The following is a 20,110-nucleotide window of genomic DNA, read 5'->3' on the forward strand; positions in this document are numbered from 1 at the left end:
ACCACCCCCTTGCCCAGAATGGATCCTGGCGCCTTTTGGGGGGGAGGGGGAGGAGAGAGAGGGTAAGAGGATGGAATGCTGCTGCAGGTGCATCTGACCTGACTTCCAGAAAGCAGTATACATGGCTCAGGAAGGGGACAATCAAAGCCATTATTATATGGGCTGAAGTGCTACTCTGACAAAGCTCTGGAGTCTGTCAATTTTTATTTTCTTATAAGGGATGATGAGTAAGAGGGACGCACACTGAGGATCCAGTCTGCCTAATGGAAAGGCTCTTGTACCAACTGGTTACAATCAGGCAAAGTGCTCTGTGAAATGCTGCACTTGAGCCAAGAAGTTAAGCTTTTGAAAGGTAGCTATTTAACAGGGTCAAAGGATTTCCTTCTCCTTCCTCAACAACCACCTGCAGGATGGGGGAATGCAAATGTATGCCTACACCTATTGTGTGTATTGATTTTAAGGCTACTTGGGGCAAATGGGGATGGGGAGCGGTCCGGGATAGTCAATTCGAACACAGAAGAGCAAACTTGTTTTCAGAGCCGTGAGGGGAAAGGGAGATCTCTCTCTGGACACAAAAGGAAGGGGGTGACCAGGAAATGGTCAGAGAGGGGACTGGTTTCAAGAGATGCAAGACTTTCTTTTCTCTGTAACTAAGCTAAGGGGCACCCCTCCCCCTCACTGGGCTTTGTATAACATACCTCATCTGAATACACTGCAAACAGTTTATTTTGTTTTATTAAATTTAAAGACAGACTTATTGGATAATTTCACACAGACCACCCCAACGATACCTATCAGCACTTCTACATAAAGGTTCTGATAACTAAGTGCCTAACAGTCCACTCAGTCTTGATCAACAGGCATGGCCAGAGGTGTCCTCTTCCACTGGGATGTGCTGCAAAGGGCTGAGGTCAGACACACACAAGGGGAGAAAACCAAAGATGCCAAGAGTTGGCAGGGGTGCAGGTGACAGGTTCTCTATTAAAAGCAGACACTGTGATTAGCATCTGTCCGAGATACTGTATGGCAAAATCCTACAATATCCTTGAAAAACCTTATTGTATTACATGTATGTATTACTGTGGGCTTGGATTGTATGCAACTTCTCTAGGTGGGAGATGTGACAGATGTAAGACCTGGGAGTTGAAAAGCCTATACTGAATATGTGCCAGACAAGTATGGACTTTTGGGACAATAAAGGTTAAGTGGATTTCTTGGGGAATCCCTAGGGAGAAGTTAATGAAAAGTCCCTAACTCTGGTGATGCAAAAAGCCAGTTTTTCAAAACTATGTACTAAAGAAAGGGCCATTGTCTGCTACAGAAGGCCAAGATCAAAGACTGAAGCTGTATAAAGCAGCAGCTAATCTGTCCAATCTGAGTTTTTGTTCTGGATCTAAGACGGATATGAACTTGTAATGATGGGAAAACCCAGCTGTGGGTTTTGAAGGACTAACCTATCAGAGCCTTAGGTTGGAATTGGGGGTGACCTCGGGTAAGTTTTTTAGCATGCTTGTAGGAATTTTTGTTGTTTTATTATGTTTTTTCTGTAATGCTTAAGAATAAAAAAGTGCTTGCTTAGAAGAAGCTGTGTGGTAACTTGTAAGTGCAGGCAATACACTGGTCATAGCCTTAACAGAGAAAGAAATGCGCAGACATAGGCCTGTTTAGGCAGTCTGGCTTGCTGGGGATATCACAGTGTAAGGCAGGGAGCCATGCAGCCTTAAAATCCCCAGTCAGAAGGGAGTGAGATACAGGTCTCCGCACAAGTGAGGTGACAGCTAGGAGCCAGGAACCTTTAAGTGCGTGCCCTCAAGCAACCACATAAGGGTAAAATACAGGTACAGTTACCCTGAAATTGTAACTGCATCTACTGGATAGGTTTCCTTTACCGGTTAGCATGCACTCTGACATACCTACCTGTGTTTCTTAATTCCATTCTCATGAAGCTGCCTCTCTCCATTATGTTTTCCAGTCCTATTGCTTTGGGGTGGATCCAGATCAAGCATTTCTGCAACTTTATGATTTGTTTCTGAAAAGTCTCCTGAAGAATTGTCGGAATCGAAGCCTGTATACAACAAGTACAAGTCAGTAACTTTCTCAAGAACTTTATGACTCGACATACAGCACCTGCTTACACTGCACACCTTTTAGTAATATACTAGCAGTATATACACTTACCTTAAAAACCTAGACATACACAATGCATTTTACTATGTAATATCACCAAGTCCAGAACCTTTGTTATATGATCTAGTTTCCAAGAGCATACAGAGCCAAGTAACACTTTAGTATCAAGCCCCCTCAATCAATTTTTTCATCCTACCAAACATAATACTGTGAATTGCTCAATAGCTTCTAATCTGATTAAGTCTACGGTCTTCCCTACTTCAGAGCTGCAATTATAATAATTTTGTTCAACTACATGATTTTGCATGTCCTGCCTTAAGTGCAGGGGACTGGACTAGATGACCTCTCGAGGTCCCTTCCAGTCCTACTCTTCTATGATTCTACTTTGTCATAGGTCTTTTAAAAGTGAAGATGACCTATTTATACAAACAGTTTTATTACCAAGAGACGATAGAGAAACAGACATTGCTAAGTCAGAGTGAACTGGCACATACATAATTGAGTTTTAAGTCTATTGTGTACAGTTTCTTTATAAAATGAAATGATACAAAGAAACAAATGCTGAAATAAGGAATACACAATTTTTTTAAAATCTAGTAAGATGACATGAAAACAAGAAAAGCATAGCTCAGAGAAGATTGTTTGGATGGCTGACAGGCTGGTAGCATCAGGGAGCTGATACCCAGTTATACACAAGCAAGTCTCTCTCTCGCTAGAAGCAGGGGGTAACAAGGTGACTCACAGACCTAGTCCTGGGCACCCTGAGAACCATCACACCATACTGGAACGGAAATTGATCAGATTCCCCAATGTGTGTTCCCACCTCACGCCCAACTTCTATGAATAAGCATGCGACCTCTTTGGTGCCATCCACATCTATTACCAAGGGGCATATCCTCAGCTGTGGCTCAAGATGTCTCATACTGCAGGAGTGAATCCACTAACAAACACACACGATTTGCAGCAATATTTCACAAATTCAGGGTATCTAGGATGCTGTGATGTAACAATTTTGAAAGAGTGCTTAAGGAAGTGCAATGAAGCAGTGTAAATTATACAAGGTCTTTTTAAAGACTTTTTAGACTTGGCTCTAAATTGTGAGATTGGGAAAAGTAGGTGCTCTAATAATGGGGAGGGGGGGGAAATCTGGATGTTGATCTCCATTTTACAGGGAAATAACAAAAAATGAAGGCACTTTAAGTGCATCCATTGATCCATACTCTACAAACGCAAGTCAGATAAAAACACCCAAAATAGAATTCCTGAATTTGCAGGACAGCCTGTTCTACAGGATGTTTGCCAGCAGAAATGCTTCACCTATCAAGACTTTTACTTCCTTCAACTCACTAACCGATATTTAGGGCATCAGTATTAACAGAACCTCTCACACATCCCAAATGCTTTCAAGATTAAAGCATCTGTCTTTTTCAGTGACTAGAAGAGCACACTTAACTGATCAAGCGTCCTTCTCCAGTTAGGGCCACCAGACCAGGAGCTCATTGGGGATGAAAACCAATCATGAAAACTAGAACCCATGCATCACCCCGTCTCCTTTCACCAGTCATGTGGTCTAGGATTAAAAAACCTGCATGGAGGAGTCAGCCAGAGACAGAAGCTGGCAGGAGCAGCTGCAGAAGCAAGGTGCACTGATGCCAGAGTGCTTTTTGTAATTTTCCCCCTTGGCCTTCTCTCCCCTATGCCGAGTGGCTATTCATTCCTACCCTCTCTCATGTTCCCCCTCCCTCTTTTGTCTCTTTTAGGTAACAACTCCACCCACAAAATTTAAAAACAACAGAACTAATATGACTCTGGACAGCTTCACTCTGCTTATATGAGAAAGAGTCCCATTAACTTTACATCAGGCTTTCGGAATAAGAATCAGGTTACAACAAGGGTAATTCAGCTTTTAACTTGCTGAGTTTAGTCCAACAAGGGGTTTTAATACTAATAAACTAAAGGAGAGCTATTATTTTGATATTATTAAAGCAGAAGTTGTATTTTTAGCTCCCATGAAGTGCTTTCATTCTATTAGTGAAATTCCTTTCAGAAAGCTATACAATTCTGAAACAAAAAAATTACATTCCCAGCATGCTAATTTTAAGCAATCTCAGAAGCAGAGGGAAGTATCGGTGGTGTGATATTATTTTATGATTAGCATAAGGCACAGAGGATGAGGTCACTCATTAATACCTTCTGCTACACCCCAATCTCCCAGGTGTGTAATTATGTAATGACAAACTCATCCCAATGGGATTTAACACTTAACTGGGAACAATAATAGATGTAATACAGATGATTAAAACAAACACTACTTTGGAACACCTGTCTTGAACACATGCTTATCATTAGCCAGTCCACGGTAAAAGGGACATTCATTTATAATAAAAAAGTGTAGTTAAATCTCATGGAATACTACCATTCTTACCAGCTACTTCCAATGAGTTAAACATGCCTTTAAAAAAAACCCTGAAAGCTCCATAAAAGGCTGAGTCAGTCTACAAGGGTATGATTATCAGACAAGCATCTCACTGTGGAATTATAACCTTTGATTGTGCCTAGAACCTTGCAATTTCTTTGAGGGAATAATTATTTCAGAATAACTGAAAAAGTGTCCCAGTGTCTACATACCAATCATTCTATTTCACCTCAGTAAATGAGTCACTCATGCTGTTCTCATACGTCAACATGTATTTAGTTCAGATGGAAAGGGTGATTACACACAGAACAAAATATAATTTCATCCGGTCATCATCAATGACTATACAATACCAAAACAAATATATTCAAATTTTGAGGACAAGCAAAAAACCTTCAACCCCAACTCCGGTAGAACTTATCTTAAATACATCAGAAATAGGTAAATCTGCTCTGTTAGGAGCTTATTTTCACTTAATTTTATCTACATTTTAAAATAGGAAGCTCAGGTAGGTAATCACTAAATATGGCAACGACTCCACGTGCACACTCTAAGCCAGTTCTCAGAAGCTGTTAAGCTTATCTACTGCAAGTCAGTTGACAAAGTTTTACAATTGTTAGTTAGCCAAATTTTGTCTCTGCATGTAATTTTGAATTTTAAAAAGGGAGTAGAAGACTCTGTAGGACTGCTTAGAAAAGCTAAAAGTGGCTTTTTAAAAAAATCCAGAACATGTTGCTGAGAGGGGAATGATAAACAACATTTGAGTGGGACTTTTTGAAAGAATAAGGTCTTCTAGGAAATCTCTCTTCTTTGGACATCACTAAGTAAAGTAATGCCTCCAAAACAGAGAGGCATTCACCAGATAAAGATTAGTTACAGGATAGTCACACTGTAGTAAAAAAGGTCTAAGCTATAAACCAGCTGTGGGGTTTCAGAGCGGGAAAAAAAAGAAGATTGTGAAGGCAGCAGTGGCAAAGTATCAACTTAATCCTCCAACACAACTCCCAAACTATATGTTTTAAAGGTGAACCAAAATGCTTTTTAAAAAAGTATAGATCCAAAATCATTCACACAACATATATTTAGATGTGGTCATAAATTAATCCATTTCAAGAATTTAATGAAAAATGACTTACCAGTGATTCTGTTTTTCGTAGTTCTCTTCTTCCCCATCCTGCAAAGGAAAATCAGCCCATTCAAACTATGCTATACCTCTACCTAACAGGAAGCAAGGAGGTAAAGTATTCCATGAGTCACAGTGTATATACGACATAAGACCTCCCCTTTTATCAGTCATCAGCTTCCTAAGCTTAAACTCCAGGTACTAGTCACCAGACAGGAAGAAAATCAAATTCATGATGTACCTATCAAGAGCCTACAGACCTAGAGAGGGCAGGTGGGAGAGAACCTGAATGGCAGACCATGATAAATACAATTTATGGTAATTGTATTTTGTCAGAGGTCACCACTCCCCCATCCTTGGAAAGAAAACCAGTTTTTACAGACTGCAGTTGTATTGAGCCACTTTCAACAGGAGGCAGGGCTTACCTTTCACAAGACAATTTGAACACACAATCAGAGGCAGAAAGAGCTGATATAGTCAGATCCAGATGGTAAAAACCATGAATTAACCAGCAACTGAACAGCTAATGCTTCAGTTCCTCCCCCGCCCCCAAGAGAAATGACTTAAGTTGAACAACAATTAACAGTAAGAGGGGAAGAGCAACCTGCTCAGGTACATCCCAGGCTGAGAGATTAGTGCTTGCATGACAGCTGAAGGAGATGTCATGGTATTCAGGATTAACCCTTGGAATAAAGGTAAGAGCCCATCAACAAGACCATTTTTGTTTTGGCAAAGATGGAATCATTGCAGCAACTAGCCAGGAACTCTCCTCTTTCTATGGCAATTATTCCACTCAACACATCTGATCCATTCACCTGAAGTCTGACAGAACTGATGAAGGGAACAGAGTCTCACCACAGCAGGTCCAGATGGCATAGAAGTCCTTAATGAGTCCAAGACAAGCTTGACAGAGCCAAGCAGCACAGTAACCCAGGCAAGAAGTGAGTGATCAAAGTAACCTGTTCCCTGACCTGCATAATTTTCCTGAAGAATCTCTGGGCTTGTCTACATGGTGCTTTAGGTTTGCACTAGCAGGGGTGTAAATTCTAATGTGCACCAGTGTGTTGTGCACTAACTAGCCCATGTGGATCCTACTGGCATGCATAAAAATTCCCTAATGTAGTCCCTGAATGCAAGGAAACTATTCTCCACCCAGAAACACAAGATAGAAAATTTGTGCTCCAAGTAACAAGCTCTGGGTTCCTTGATGCCTGCTCACATGTGCAACAACCATTCATTTAGTGAGGATGAATCAGGACACAGGTGCCACAAAGAGGAATTCTCAAAATATGCAAGGACAAGTGAGCAACACAGTTTTATCTCACAGGTCCCCGGTGAAGTGTCTGTTCCCCACTGAAAAAGCCTAGACAGAGAAGTAGATTCCCACCCCAACAGATTGGCATCCATTCTTGCACAGAACAAGTGTCCACAGGGGAAAGGATAAGAGACAAGCACAGGCAGGATGTCACAGTCATCACTGTAGAGAGGCTCTTGCTTCCTGTGAGTTTAGTACTAGTTCCTCATATGAGGAGGAAGGACAACATAACTTGGGCTACTGAGGAACTCAAGTGTATCCCGGTCCTCTTAGGCAGCACAGTGGTCTACAAGATGGGCATCTTGTACATCTGAAGGTCACATCTGCCCTTTTAGTGGCAAGATCAGTGGAGAAAGAGACAATTCCATGGAAAGAGCAGACTGCTGGTTCTGCTAAGAACATCCAGCTTTGAGGGCCTCAGGTCCTACAGAATCCAGAAATGATCACTTCAAACTCATCTCAGACTGGACACTCCACAGAAGGATCAAGATCCAGAATCTGACCACGCACTCCTTGGAATATAGATCTAAATCAGGGACATGTGGACCAACCAAGAACCCTGATAGGTTGGCTAGAATCAGGACCAACCAGAATCTAAAGAGGCCCAACAAGGGGAGTCTGTGACAGGTGCATACTCTGCAGGGCTGGGAGCAGCAAAAAGAAGGGCAAGCACAAAGAGGTGAGGTAGACAACTGCAGAAAGACCTTAGGGCCTGTTCCAAACACTGGTGAGACACCACCACACCAGCCGGTGCCTCTAAATAGAAGTCCTGGGATTCACTCCAATGCACTACAGCAGTGTTTCTCAACCTACTTACCATTATGGGCCACATATGCAGCTCTCTATGCGTTATGTGGACCACATCCACCCAATAGATAGATAGATAGATATTGTGCTGATTGGGCCACAAATGGCCTGCGGGCAGAGAACCACTGCTCTACAGGGTTTGGGACAGGCAGTACAGACTAGCAAGCTGGAAGGTTACCCTGAGAGGGCAGCAGGCTACCAGCCACATGGCTAGATAGGGGAAGAGGACAGCAAGGGGAAGACAGTCTGCTACTGGTAAGATAACACTGGGGGGCGGAGTGGGAGGGGGAGCAGGAAAACCTGCCACAGAAAGTCAGCACTGAACATGACTCCCTATCTAAACCATGCCAGAAGTCTAAGGACAGGGAAACTTATACCAGAACATTGTGCTGGAGGGAAAGACAGCAGCCAGTGGGAGAGGAGATCTGGGAGCAGCAAAACCCACAACAGGAAAAGCCAGGCCGCCCCAGCTCCCTGAATCAAGAGAGGCAAACTTTGAAAGCACTGTGATTCCAAGCCCACACAAAAAAGCAGTTGGATTTGGAATGGGGCCTCATCCCTTTAAAGGGCCTAGGCCTGGCCTACGCTTAAAAATTAGATTGACCTGGCTACATCACTCAGTGCTGTGAAAAGTTTCATAACCTGTATGATGCAGTTAGCTCAACCTAACTCCTGGTGCAGACATGGCTAGGTCAACAGAAAAATTATTCCATTGACTTAGCTACCATTCCTCAGAGAGATGGATTAACTACACAGGCGGAAAAACCCTTTCCATTGATGTAGGCAGCATCTACACCACAGCTGTGCTGCTGTATTGTAGACATATCCTAAGACCTGGAACTTCCTTTGCCTAGACTTTTTCCTTCTCCTCCCTCCCATCATCTTTCTTTTTGCATAAGAATAAGATAAGCACAGGGTTAGAGGGGTTCTCAGGTCCAATGCATGACTCCACACTTCCAGCAAGGAGGGAGCAAATCACCGGAGTCAGCCAGCTTCCAATATTTCCCATTCCTCAACATTTGGAAAACCATTCAGGAAGTTGGAGGTTAATACCTTGGGATCTTTAAATGTTTTTTTAAAATATAAAATTTATTTTTGAAAAGCATTTCAGTTCACCTTTAAAACCATGTAAGGCTATCACAAACAATCAGTGTTCCTCTTTAGTTCAAAGGAAAGTACTGTGACACAATGTTCAGGTGTCAAGAGGTTCATGTTTGCTTTTCTGAGGGCAACACAGGAGAGCAAAGATTTTGGCTCCTTACACTAGGAGTGTTGTTTTATATTAATGAATTTCTAACTAGAAAACACTTTCCACTTCAACACCGTGGGACAAGTTCTCCACTGAAGTTAAAACAACACTCAGCACTTACGTAACAGTTTTCATTTTCAAAATGCTTTACAAACATTAAGCCTCACCAGTCTAGTGAGTTTATCCCCATTTTACAGATCATGAAGCTGAGGCAGAGGGGCTAAATGATTTATTCAAGGCTATAGGGAGAGCCAGCATTAAGGAGTTCCTAGGCCAGGCTCAAACCAGCAATAAAAGGATTCCCTTTTCTTCTCTTCAAATGGTTTTCATCACAGATTGTAATAATGGTGCTTGATTTCCTAACAACAGATTTTATACTCTGGCTTGCCTCAAGCACATACAAACTGTAATTTTATTTTGCAGTTTGGCTTTTACTCACCCGTAACGGCATCAAAGAACTCCTCTTCACTATTCATCCTTCAGTATGAAATCTTTGAACCGCCAACTTGGCTTCCTCTAATGCATCATTTTGCTGAATTTAAAGATTAAACATTTTTGTGGAATGGAATCTTCCTTCATAAATACCAAGTCACTTTAGATGATCTATTTGAGAAGATGGGGGGAAAGACAGAATATTAGTGCTTTCACATTGCTTATTTTGGGGAAAAACCTTACAAAACCCATATCCTCCAGTTTCCCCATCCCTGACAAGTGAAAACCTAGGCACTTGAATCCTTATGTTTATATCCACTGGCATTTAATAACAGTGTGGGGGGGGGGAAAAGAGATAATGAATATAAATCCAAAATAGGTTTCTTTAATTAAAAAAAAAAATCAAATCATTCCGAAGATGGGCAATACAGCATCATCTACTACTGTAAGGAATGGCAGAACAATTTATCCACACTATCATTTTCTATATATTTATACTATATACTACCCATTGGCTTTAATTTTTAAAGCTTTGGGGGATTATAGTCTATACTGGAGACTTTATACTAAGAAAAATAATTGCGAAACACTGTTTTTGAATTTACTTATACTTATATTTAAAATGAGGCCTGCAGCAAAGCTAGGTGTCATACAGCGGATGGAAGCCAGGGCAGTCAAGTAGCAGCAAAGGGAGAAAAAGTGTTTGGTAGAGGAAAACTTGCCCTCTTAGAGGGCAAAACAGATTACCAGCACACTTATCACCCGGGGGGAGGGATAGCTCAGTGGTTTGAGCATTGGCCTGCTAAACCCAGGCTAGTGAGTTCAATCCTTGAGGGGGCCACTTAGGGATCTGGGGCAAAATCAGTACTTGGTCCTGCTAGTGAAGGTAGGGGGCTGGACTCGATGACCTTTCAAGGTCCCTTCCAGTTCTAGGAGATAGGATATCTCCATTAATTTAATTTATTTATTTAGGATCTACTCTGTATGGAGCCAGGGAGGGAAAGTGACTATCAACCCTGAATGTCACCTCTGCAGAAAAGCATGGTGGCACCACGTAGCTATTTCCATTCTGGAGACCTGGAAGGTCATTCGCAGTGCAGGCACTCAGTTGTGTCAGCCACTGCCAGACTCAACTCTTGCACCAACTAGCTGCAAGCCAAGATAAAGCCAGCTGGTGGTTTTGTTTTTGGCAAGAGTGAATAAGGAAAAAAGATAGTGCCACTTTCTCACATACAGTGCAGCTAAATACACTGCAAACAAATTGCATGAAATCGCCAGGTAGGCTTGATGCACAGGCTAGATTTGATTTATTGCAGTTGCTTGGCATTTATGTATCGAAAACATTTACACTTGGTTCAGTTTCAATTTAGCCAAAGCAGAAAAACCAGATACTTAGTACTATATGCAGTTTCCAGAATACTGAAGGCTTAAAGATTCAATAATTAATCAACCATGCATTAAGTTAATACACTACACTAGCACTGAACAACAACAACATAATACAACTAAAACAGTACTAGAAGTCCTGACTATTCGCTGTCACTAAAGATCTCACTTCACCTGCAAGAGGAGGAGTTTTCTGGCGGGAAATTAACTCTGGCACTTCCACTTGGATTAACAAAAACGATTGCCATTCTATCCTTCACCTGTAATGTCTTGGGATAGCTCTGTTTTTCTTATCCAGTTTAGCTTCTTGCTGAAGTGACTCCAGCTGTATTTCAAATCCCTTTAATTTTTCCTCCAGAACAAAAACCATGTGACTCCCGATACAAATGCAACCTTCCTGCTCTTCATTCAGACAGAGGAACTTCCACAGTGGAACATGTCAGTTTGTTTAGTACCATTCTATAGCCCACTTAAGTTATTACACCTCTACCCTGATATAACGCGACCCGATAGAACACGAATTCGGATATAATGCGGTAAAGCAGTGCTCCGGGGTGGCGGGGCTGCACGCTCCGGCGGATCAAAGCAAGTTCGATATAACGCGGTTTCACCTAGAACGAGGTAAGATATTTGGGCTCCCGAGGACAGCGTTATATTGGGGTAGAGGTGTACTTCAAGGCAGGCTCCTAAGTTACAATCGGTCAAGTACATCTATACAGCCAATGGCTGCCCACAATAGCAAGCCTCCGAGCCCACGTCAACAGACTCAGGCTTGCGCTACCATGCTGGACATAGGTGTATAGACAGCACGAGCTGTGAAGCCCCTCCCAAGGCTTCAGAACCTGAGCTGCAACCTTGACACAGCTATTTTTAGAGCCCTAGACAAGACCGGCAATGCAAGTCTATTGACCCGGGCTCAGAGGCTCAGTGCTCCGGGTTGCGTAGGCATACCCTCAAAAACCAGGAACTTAAGTCTCTCCCTCCCAGAACTTCCTCCGAACTCCCCTTCTTTTTGCTGAATTATATGCCTTGGTATTGGTCTCAGCACTGCCCCTTGTTCATAATCATTACTCAGAGCCTCCACTCAGCCCTTAAGAGTAACACACCCAAAGCAACAGTTCTTATTTACAGTCCCTCACCCCAAAGTCTAGAATTATTTGCCGCTGCTGCTCATGAGATGTCTAGAGGAATGTAGCAACAAACTCAGTTGGTTAATGTTTCCTTCCTTTTTTCCTGGGCGCTACTAGAGTCTGTGCAGTTATCGACTTTTATACCTACTTCAGCTCCACTAGTTATCAATTGCTCACCGCTACCAGCTTGCTCATCTGACTCACACACACTTTTCAAACAAAGACACCCCACCCCCAGCAACTGTTCCCACTTTCAGTGTTGTGGAGATGCAAGAAGGTACATAGAGGAACAAGACAGCTAGAACTTAAAAAAAAAAAATCAGAGGGCCACTTAAAAATAAAAATTTTGTTTCAAGCTAATCATCAATAAGTGTTCTGCCCTAGAGGAGGGGACAAATGAGTAGCAGGCTAACATAAGCTAAATATGGGCATTTGTCCCCGATACCATTTGGGATTACTTTCTAGTGTAACTTCGTGGGTCAAGATGAAGAACTGGCTCCCTCTCGAGTCCATGGCAGAGCTACCAATATTTCAAGAATACCCTGGCCATAATTCACCACCAGCAGAAGCAACATTGGAAGCAGTAGCACTAACAGTGCCACAGTTCAGGGCAACTGCACCTGAATTTCCCCTCCATGGTCCAGCAAAGGCACTCACTCTAGGCTCCCAGCTTCTCAGCCCAAAGCTTTCTTGGGTGGCGACCTGCATCTCTCTCCCCCCTCTGAGCAGGGTATTTCTAGGCAGCATAGTTCCCTGACTATACTATGATATTCCCAGCAAAAGACAGTCTGCCTAAACGCAGGCCTTGCTTCGCTTCTCTCCTCGGAGATGGTACACATTATTACGGCCACAGTCACAAATTACCACACAGTTCTTTCTAAGCAAGAACTTTTATTCTTAAGATAAAAGCATTACAAAGAAAATGTATTAAAAACAATAAAAGAACCTACATGCATGCTAATAAACTCAGCAGAGATCACTCCCCCACTCCAACAAGGGCTTTGGTTAGCGATTAGTCCTTCAAACAGGGCTTTCTCCTGTGGTCACAAGTTCACCACTGCTTCAGCTCAGAACCTGAGGTTAAAAAAAAAAAAATCTAGGCATGTTTAGTCTTGAGAAAAGACCACCAAAGGGGGACCTGCTAACAGTTTTCACAGAAGTTAAGGGCTGTTATAAAAAGGAAGAGATCAGTTGGTCTCCATGTCCACTGAAGCCAGGACAAGAAGTTATGGTTTTAATCTGCAGCAAGGGAGATTTAGGGTCGATATTAGGAAAAACTTTCTAATATAAGGGAGTTAAGATCTGGAATAGGCTTCCAAGGAAGAAAAGGATGCGGAATCCCCATCATTGGAGGTTTTTAAAAACATGTTGGCCAAACACCTGTCAGGGGTGGTCTAAATTTCCTTGGTCCTGCCGCAGCACAAAGGGCTTAACTTGATGACTTTGAGGTCCCTTCCAGGCCCATATTTCTAGGATTTACATTTTGAATACAATGAATTCCTAAAAATAGAAGATTTAACTTAATTCAATAAAGTTTGTCCAGAATGTTGCAGGATACTGTCACATCTACCACAGACAGGTGTCAACGTATTTACCATTGTCATCTAACCCTTAGACAACCCAACTGAAAACATGCCTTGAGTCCACTAATGAGAGAGACAACCACATTTCATCAAGGCAGCCTGCAACATAGGAGTTTTTCTGAACTGTTCAACACCGACTGTTGACATAGCCATATCTGCAAGTAACAACTTCTGCCATCTCCAGCTGGCTAGAATGCCCTTGTAGATGACCACCTGTCCTCTGTGAAACACACCTTTGTTGCTTCCCATCTAGACGGCAGTAATGTAGGCCACTTGAACTTGAAAGCATCAGCCTTGAGAGAATTACAACTGGTTGAGAAAGACTGGGATCTAGGACCTGCCCACCGCTCAGGGTCCTGCAGCCCAAACGTGGAAGTCTACACAACAATGAAACAGCCCCACAGCCCGAACCCAGCAAGCCCGTCAGCTGGCATGGGCCAGCTGCAGGTTTTTCTTTGCTGTGTAGTCATACCCAACCAACCACCCTATGGGTTCCTTTGGTTTTTCTCAGGGTAAGGGGGTGCGCTAAGAGAGAATATATTTCTTTGCTGTAAATTTAGCAGTCTGTTATTTAGTGTGGTTTACACTGAATATTCTCTCTGTAGCTGAATATATAGTGTTTGTAGAAGAGATAGCTCTCAGACTATTCTCCTGCTTTTCCATGTTGACAATATCTAAAAAGGTTTTGCATTACATTCCTAACTCAAGAAGTTACCTACATTCATTGAACACAGAAATATTCAAAAGGCCAAAAAGATTTTATACAAAACACTGTTAAGAATGTTTATTGAATTAGTTATTTCACACTGTGTGGCCTACACAGGTTTCACTAAAGCCAATTTTTATTATACACATGCACACACCAGGGGAACCAAGAGCAGAAAAGAAAGGAAAAAAAATCTGAATTTCAAACTGAACATTCTATATGCCCTGTCCACACCTTGTTCATGATGACCTACTGAAAGCAGAGTTGTATGTCATTGTGCTAAACATGTTAAAAGTATGTGCTTGTTTTACATAGAAACAAAATCTGCTTATCTAGAACAGTGATAGCAAACATACAGTATAATATGCCAGTTTTAAATGGCATGCAGTTGTACATATAAATTGTGCTAATTTTCATGTGCAAGACAGGGCTTCTACCCAATGAAAACATGGCACGTCCACCTCTTCCCTTACCCACTCCCAGTTTGTGTTCTGTTGAAGGGGCAAGAAGGAGAATTCTATTATTTAGAGCCAATATAAAAGTTGTAGTGATGTGTACTTCAACATAAATGTCAGTGTGTAAAAAAATCGTGAGCCATCAAATTTTTTTCCATCTTGTTGCATTCGTAAGCAGGAGCAAAGGTTGGACCAGTTTTCACTCATTGTTCAAGTAACGGACTGAAGTTTTATGTAACACTTTATGAAAAGCAGACTCACTTTAAAAAGCAGTCTTGTGTATTAATGTTGAAAGCCTGAAGTATCCCTCAGTTGCAAGCTTGAGACGAAATTACTGTTTATCTGGAATAAAACAAGATAGAGAGATCATCACTTACACTTCATACAGGACTTTCAAGTACAGCAAGCTCTCCTGCTGTGCAACCAAAAACAAAGACTTCAATAAAAAGAGCTGCAAAAGAAAAATACAAAAATGTTGTGGGAAAGGACTGGACGGCTCAAGATACCTTAGCACCTTTTAACTCCAGGTCAAAAGTATGCATCCAGTTCAGAGATATAGTCACTGGAAGTTGGGGGTCACTGGATTTATTTGCACTCGATTATTAGAAATTTAGACAACTGTCCACCAAGAACCAGACTGAGATCACAATCCTCACTGACAACCAAGCATGGAATGGAAACAAAGGGTGAGCTACATCCCACAGAGGAAACAGTTTCTCTAGGAAAGGCTGAGACTTTGACAGAGAGCAGTGTATGCAAGTTTGCACAGCCTGTGCTCTACCTGTTCTGAGTAGATAGGATCTCAACCTCCAGGGCTGTCCAACTACAACTTTATTTTTATTTTTTTTTTTAAAAGTAGCAAGAAAGTTTTTGGTTTCACTACTCCACTGCATTCTCCCATCCACTGAACTCTAGGACATTTTGAATTGTTCTGCCCAGGCTCCCCTCTTGACAGTCTTCTGCGGGGTCTTAACCTTAGGTTTAATCTTGATTGTACAAAGCAAAAGAAGATTAAGAAACTTGTCCAGGGTCACACAAGAAGCCATTCCAATTCCTGTTCTCAGCTCCCAGCTGTCTCATTTTTGTGATACCAGAATTAACAGTCAAATGTGTTTTCGGGGTTAATAAACTGGTGAAAACAAATTTCTGGGATGCAGATTGATAATGAGTAAGTGAACTGGAGCCCAGATATGTACGAAAGTGGTTTGGTCAGTTTTGAAATAGAAAACAGATAAGACAAGACAACAAGGCCAAACTAATGGTTTGATACAGTGTTACTCTCTCAAAAAATCAAAAGGTGATGATCTTTCGGAACAAAGACTGTGCTGTGGCTTCAGCTTGCAGGCTAATGTAGCCTCTGATTCAGATACAACATGTAAAAGGAAGGGTAATCCCTACTGAGGTCAACGGAATTACATCAGCACAAATGAGAAGCAGGTCAAGAATAGGGTAAAAGAGGAATGTTAAGCTGATAAAGTTATTTAAAAAAAAAAAGTTTGAGCTAGAACTACCCATGGCTGGACTGAAGTTACAAATCCTTTCGGAAGGCATTGCTCCCTTCGGTTACCTGCCAAAGCCAAATCCTGGGTTCTGCTTCCCATGCACCAGCCAATGACATCACAAACACCTATATAGTGCTGGAATGTGCTTCCTGTTCTATTACAGGAATCCGACTTTATCTGGTGCAAGGCTAAATGCTGCAAAAACCAAAACTATTCAGAGCCAAAAGTTGAAGCTAAGCAGGCTGGCAACTGGTGATTGGAGGAACCTTACAAAAGAGTTCAGACACTTTAGAAACAGAGGTTTTAAACGTAGGGTTTTCACCAGTATCATATGCTAATAATTTCCCCTCCCCCACTGTTGTTCAGTGACTCAGTTTATTGCTGCTGTCCATTCCCAATGGTGGCTGAATGATAAGTATGTACAGTAGCTCTAAAGCACTTTGGGAACCTTTCAATTGAAAGGTTCAATATCAAATATTGCATATTCCAATAACCCATATGCAGCAGGGAATTTTGGCCTTTCGGCACCTTTGTGAATTTAGCTTAGACACTTACTGCTTTTAAATGATCTGTGGTTTAATTCCTCTTCATTCCTATCCTCATTACATTGTGATGGGCTAGTTGTTCAGAACATCTCAACGGTATCATATTTCCCAAATCAGAGTGGGAATAATTTGATGCTTGTGTCACTTTTAAAAGACCAGGCTAGCAACAGTCATGTGGTCTCTCCCATACAAACCATCATAGTATTGAATGGATTCCATCTCTGTTTGCCAGAAGGTTACAGGATGTTACGGTATCTTCTGATCAGAGGATTACCGTGTTGGTCCCACTTAAATAAGCCTTGTGCTTTGATGGTGTTGTAAAACCAACTACAAACAGGTTAAACAAGGTATCACAAATATCAAATTGCCCTAGAGCACGGTTTAGTAATGCAAACACCAATCTTGAAATAAGAATTCTAGTGCCAAGTGACTAAAAAATTAGAACATTTAGGGGACTGAAATCAAATTCCAAACACCAGTCATGTGGTCACAAACTCCATTCAGTATTACATTTTTAAAGGTCGATGCAGGGTTTAAGCTACCTGACTCCCAATGATCAAAGCAAGGTACACAACTGAAATGCCAATGCATTTCCAGCAATTTATCTGGGAGTTTGTACACTTTAGCATAGCCAGGTACCTGTGGACGTACCTCTGGGCAAAGCAGTGTAAAGCCATTAAACATGTAGCAATGTTCACAATAGAATGGACATTTCAAATAATTTGTTGCAGTACGCACTGCACAAACGCACCACTCAAGCCAAAAAGGCACACGCAGAAATTTACTCAACAGAAACTACAGGTACTAATACTTTCATATCCCCTGTAAGGAAGGAAAGATTTAAAAAGAAAAACACCCCTCATCAGTAGAATAAGCTATATGACTGGAAGGAAAACCTTTGAAAGGCTTGTTTACAAAAACAAAAGACCAAAAAGAAAAATCAAATAGTATCTGAATATGGTACTCAACTTTTACTATTGTTATTGTACAATAGGAGACTTCCAGCTTTAATTTAGTTTCTTTAAACACTACAAGGCAAAGTATCTGGATAAGAAAACCTCCCTAAGACACTTGATGTGGCAAACAGTTTATAATCAGCAGGATAGAAACAGTAATATGCAGCAATAGGTACTGTATGCATTAGTTATTCTGTCTGTATATTCCTCTGTGCATTAGACGATTATGTATTCTATCTCAAATCATACAAGAGGCTTGGCTCTCTAATTTCATCTTCAGGTTTTAGAACTACCATAACTGTGTCTCCTAATTCCCCCTTTTCATGGTAAACTCAAGGCACTGGGTTTCTTTCCCCGACTCTACCAGTAGCAATACTTGAATTCTTAGTCAAAGCATGAATATCTAGCAGATTGCACTGCTTTTTTAGATTCTAATACTGCAACTTGTTCCAAGAGGCCAGACCACTGAAATCAACTGGCATAAGTGAAAGTGCAGGGCTCTGCCCATGCAAAACACTATGAGGTCGATTTATGGAGTCTAGACTAGACACGATAAATCGATCCCCGCTAGATCGATTGCTGCCTGCTAATCTGGCAGGTAGTGAAGACATACCCTTAGAATTGCTGACTGATGGATAAAATATTTGGATGAAGCTGCCTGTGGTTTATGGCAAAGTCTGCCAAACATATGCCATTCTGACCACCTTATAGACCGTCTAGTGCAGCAAACGGCTCAGCACAAGTCAACAGAGCGAAAGCCTCTCCAAGCTCTTTTCAATTTCTCATGTTTCCTGTTTGAATTGGAAGCAAGCAGCCAAGTAATTTGGGTAGATCATTTTCTTTAGAGGTCATTTGTATCAAAATGCCATAGGCCTTCCTGGCAGTTCCCATTTCTTGAAAAATCAGTTTACCTCTATGACCATCTTCCCAGCCCCAGTGCAGAATATTACCGGTAGGCCAGGGTCAACCTAGAATCTAAGTATTCAGGGCCACCCAGAGGATTCAGAGGGCCTAGGGCAAAGCAGGGGAGCGGACATAAAAAAAGACACCACCCGCTGCGGCGCTTGTACTCACCGGGCGGCGCTCCGAGTCTGCAGCGGTGAGTCCTTCACTCGCTCCGCATCTTCGGCAGTGCTGAGGGACCTGCCGCCGAAGACCTGGAGCGACTGAAGGGCCCCCCGCCACCGAAATGCCGCCAAAGACCTGGAGCGACTGAAAGGCCCCCTGCCGCAGACCCGGACCGCCGCCGGGTGAGTAAAAATTAAAAAGGCGCGTCTAGCCCGATTCTCGGACAGGGCTCGCGGGGACCCCTGAGGGTCCCGGGGCAAATTGCTCCACTTGCCCCCCCCCCTTCTGGGCGGCCCTGTAAGTATTTATACCACATTCACCACAGTGGCACTTAAGCGCCTATGATAAATGGTGTATGATAAAGAAAGTTTTATCGCAGTTATCAGTCATCAGGTTATGACTAATGTCAAAGAGAAAGAGTTAAGTACCGCACAGCAATGGATGTCAGATGATCTGGCAACTGAAGACACGTTGCCTTCAAAAGCCTAATTCTTGTACAGAGCAATAGAATATTTTAAAAGTGTCTCTTTTCATGAATATGTAGAAGAAAACAGCTCTCTCATCACCACAGATCAAAAGTTGTCTCTTCTTGATCTCTATAGACCATTTCCCCGCCCCACACACTTAATTTAATTATGATAAAATATTGCCAATTTAGTACTGTGCAAATTGGACCTGTAGTTTATTGCAAAGTATCTGATTTGCACTGTTTCACACAAGTACATGCTGGCTCAAGGGTCTACATACACACATCATCACAGGATGAAGAGCTTTGGAAGCAGTCCAGACTTAGACCGAGAACCAGTGGGGCAAGGGAGACGAGGTGAGGGGAGATAGATTTGATGAAGATTCAGAGTGCAAGGGGAAAAAGTGGGGCCAGCTGGGCAAAGAGACTGGGACAAGGAGCCAGTGTAGGGGAGACAACAGTGACATGGGACTAGGAGCCAGTCGGGAGAGGGAATGTGAGCGGGGTTTAGCAACCGGAGGCCAGGGTGGAGAAAAAGAGATCAGATGAGTAGCCAGCAAGGGAGGGAACTGAAACTGGCTGGACAAGACAACTAGAGACAAGGAGCCTCAGTGGAGGTAGATTGGGACAGAGTTTGGAGGGGAGAGACTAGGACTTGCTGGGCTAAAAGATTGGGAATGAGATAAGAAAAGCCTGAGGAATGGAAAATGGGACTGGCTAGGTGATGAGAACAGGATGGGACAAGGAGCCATGAGTGGGGAAGAGAGACAGGACTGGGACATGGTGGACTGGAGAGGGCAGATGGGGTCACGTTTGGAGGGAATGGGCATGAGAGTTCCATCCA

General features: G+C 42.3%; 1 protein-coding gene across 1 annotated transcript in view; it reads right to left on the reverse strand.

Annotated features, from left to right (window-relative positions):
• OSBPL2 (oxysterol binding protein like 2) overlaps positions 1-20,110 on the reverse strand; it is a 56,687-nt gene that overhangs the window by 25,345 nt on the left and 11,232 nt on the right. The window contains exons 4-7 of the mRNA XM_026652680.2: positions 14,991-15,071; positions 12,936-13,059; positions 9,477-9,640; positions 1,918-2,065 (exon numbers count right to left, since the gene is read on the reverse strand). Coding sequence (XP_026508465.1) covers positions 1,918-2,065; positions 9,477-9,513 — 185 coding nt within the window. The 5' untranslated portion in view covers positions 9,514-9,640; positions 12,936-13,059; positions 14,991-15,071. The remainder of the gene's footprint in view (positions 1-1,917; positions 2,066-9,476; positions 9,641-12,935; positions 13,060-14,990; positions 15,072-20,110) is intronic.

Source organism: Terrapene carolina, unplaced genomic scaffold (assembly GCF_002925995.2).
Source record: "Terrapene carolina triunguis isolate 2854851 unplaced genomic scaffold, T_m_triunguis-2.0 Scaffold130, whole genome shotgun sequence".
Lineage (NCBI taxonomy): Eukaryota > Metazoa > Chordata > Testudines > Emydidae > Terrapene > Terrapene triunguis.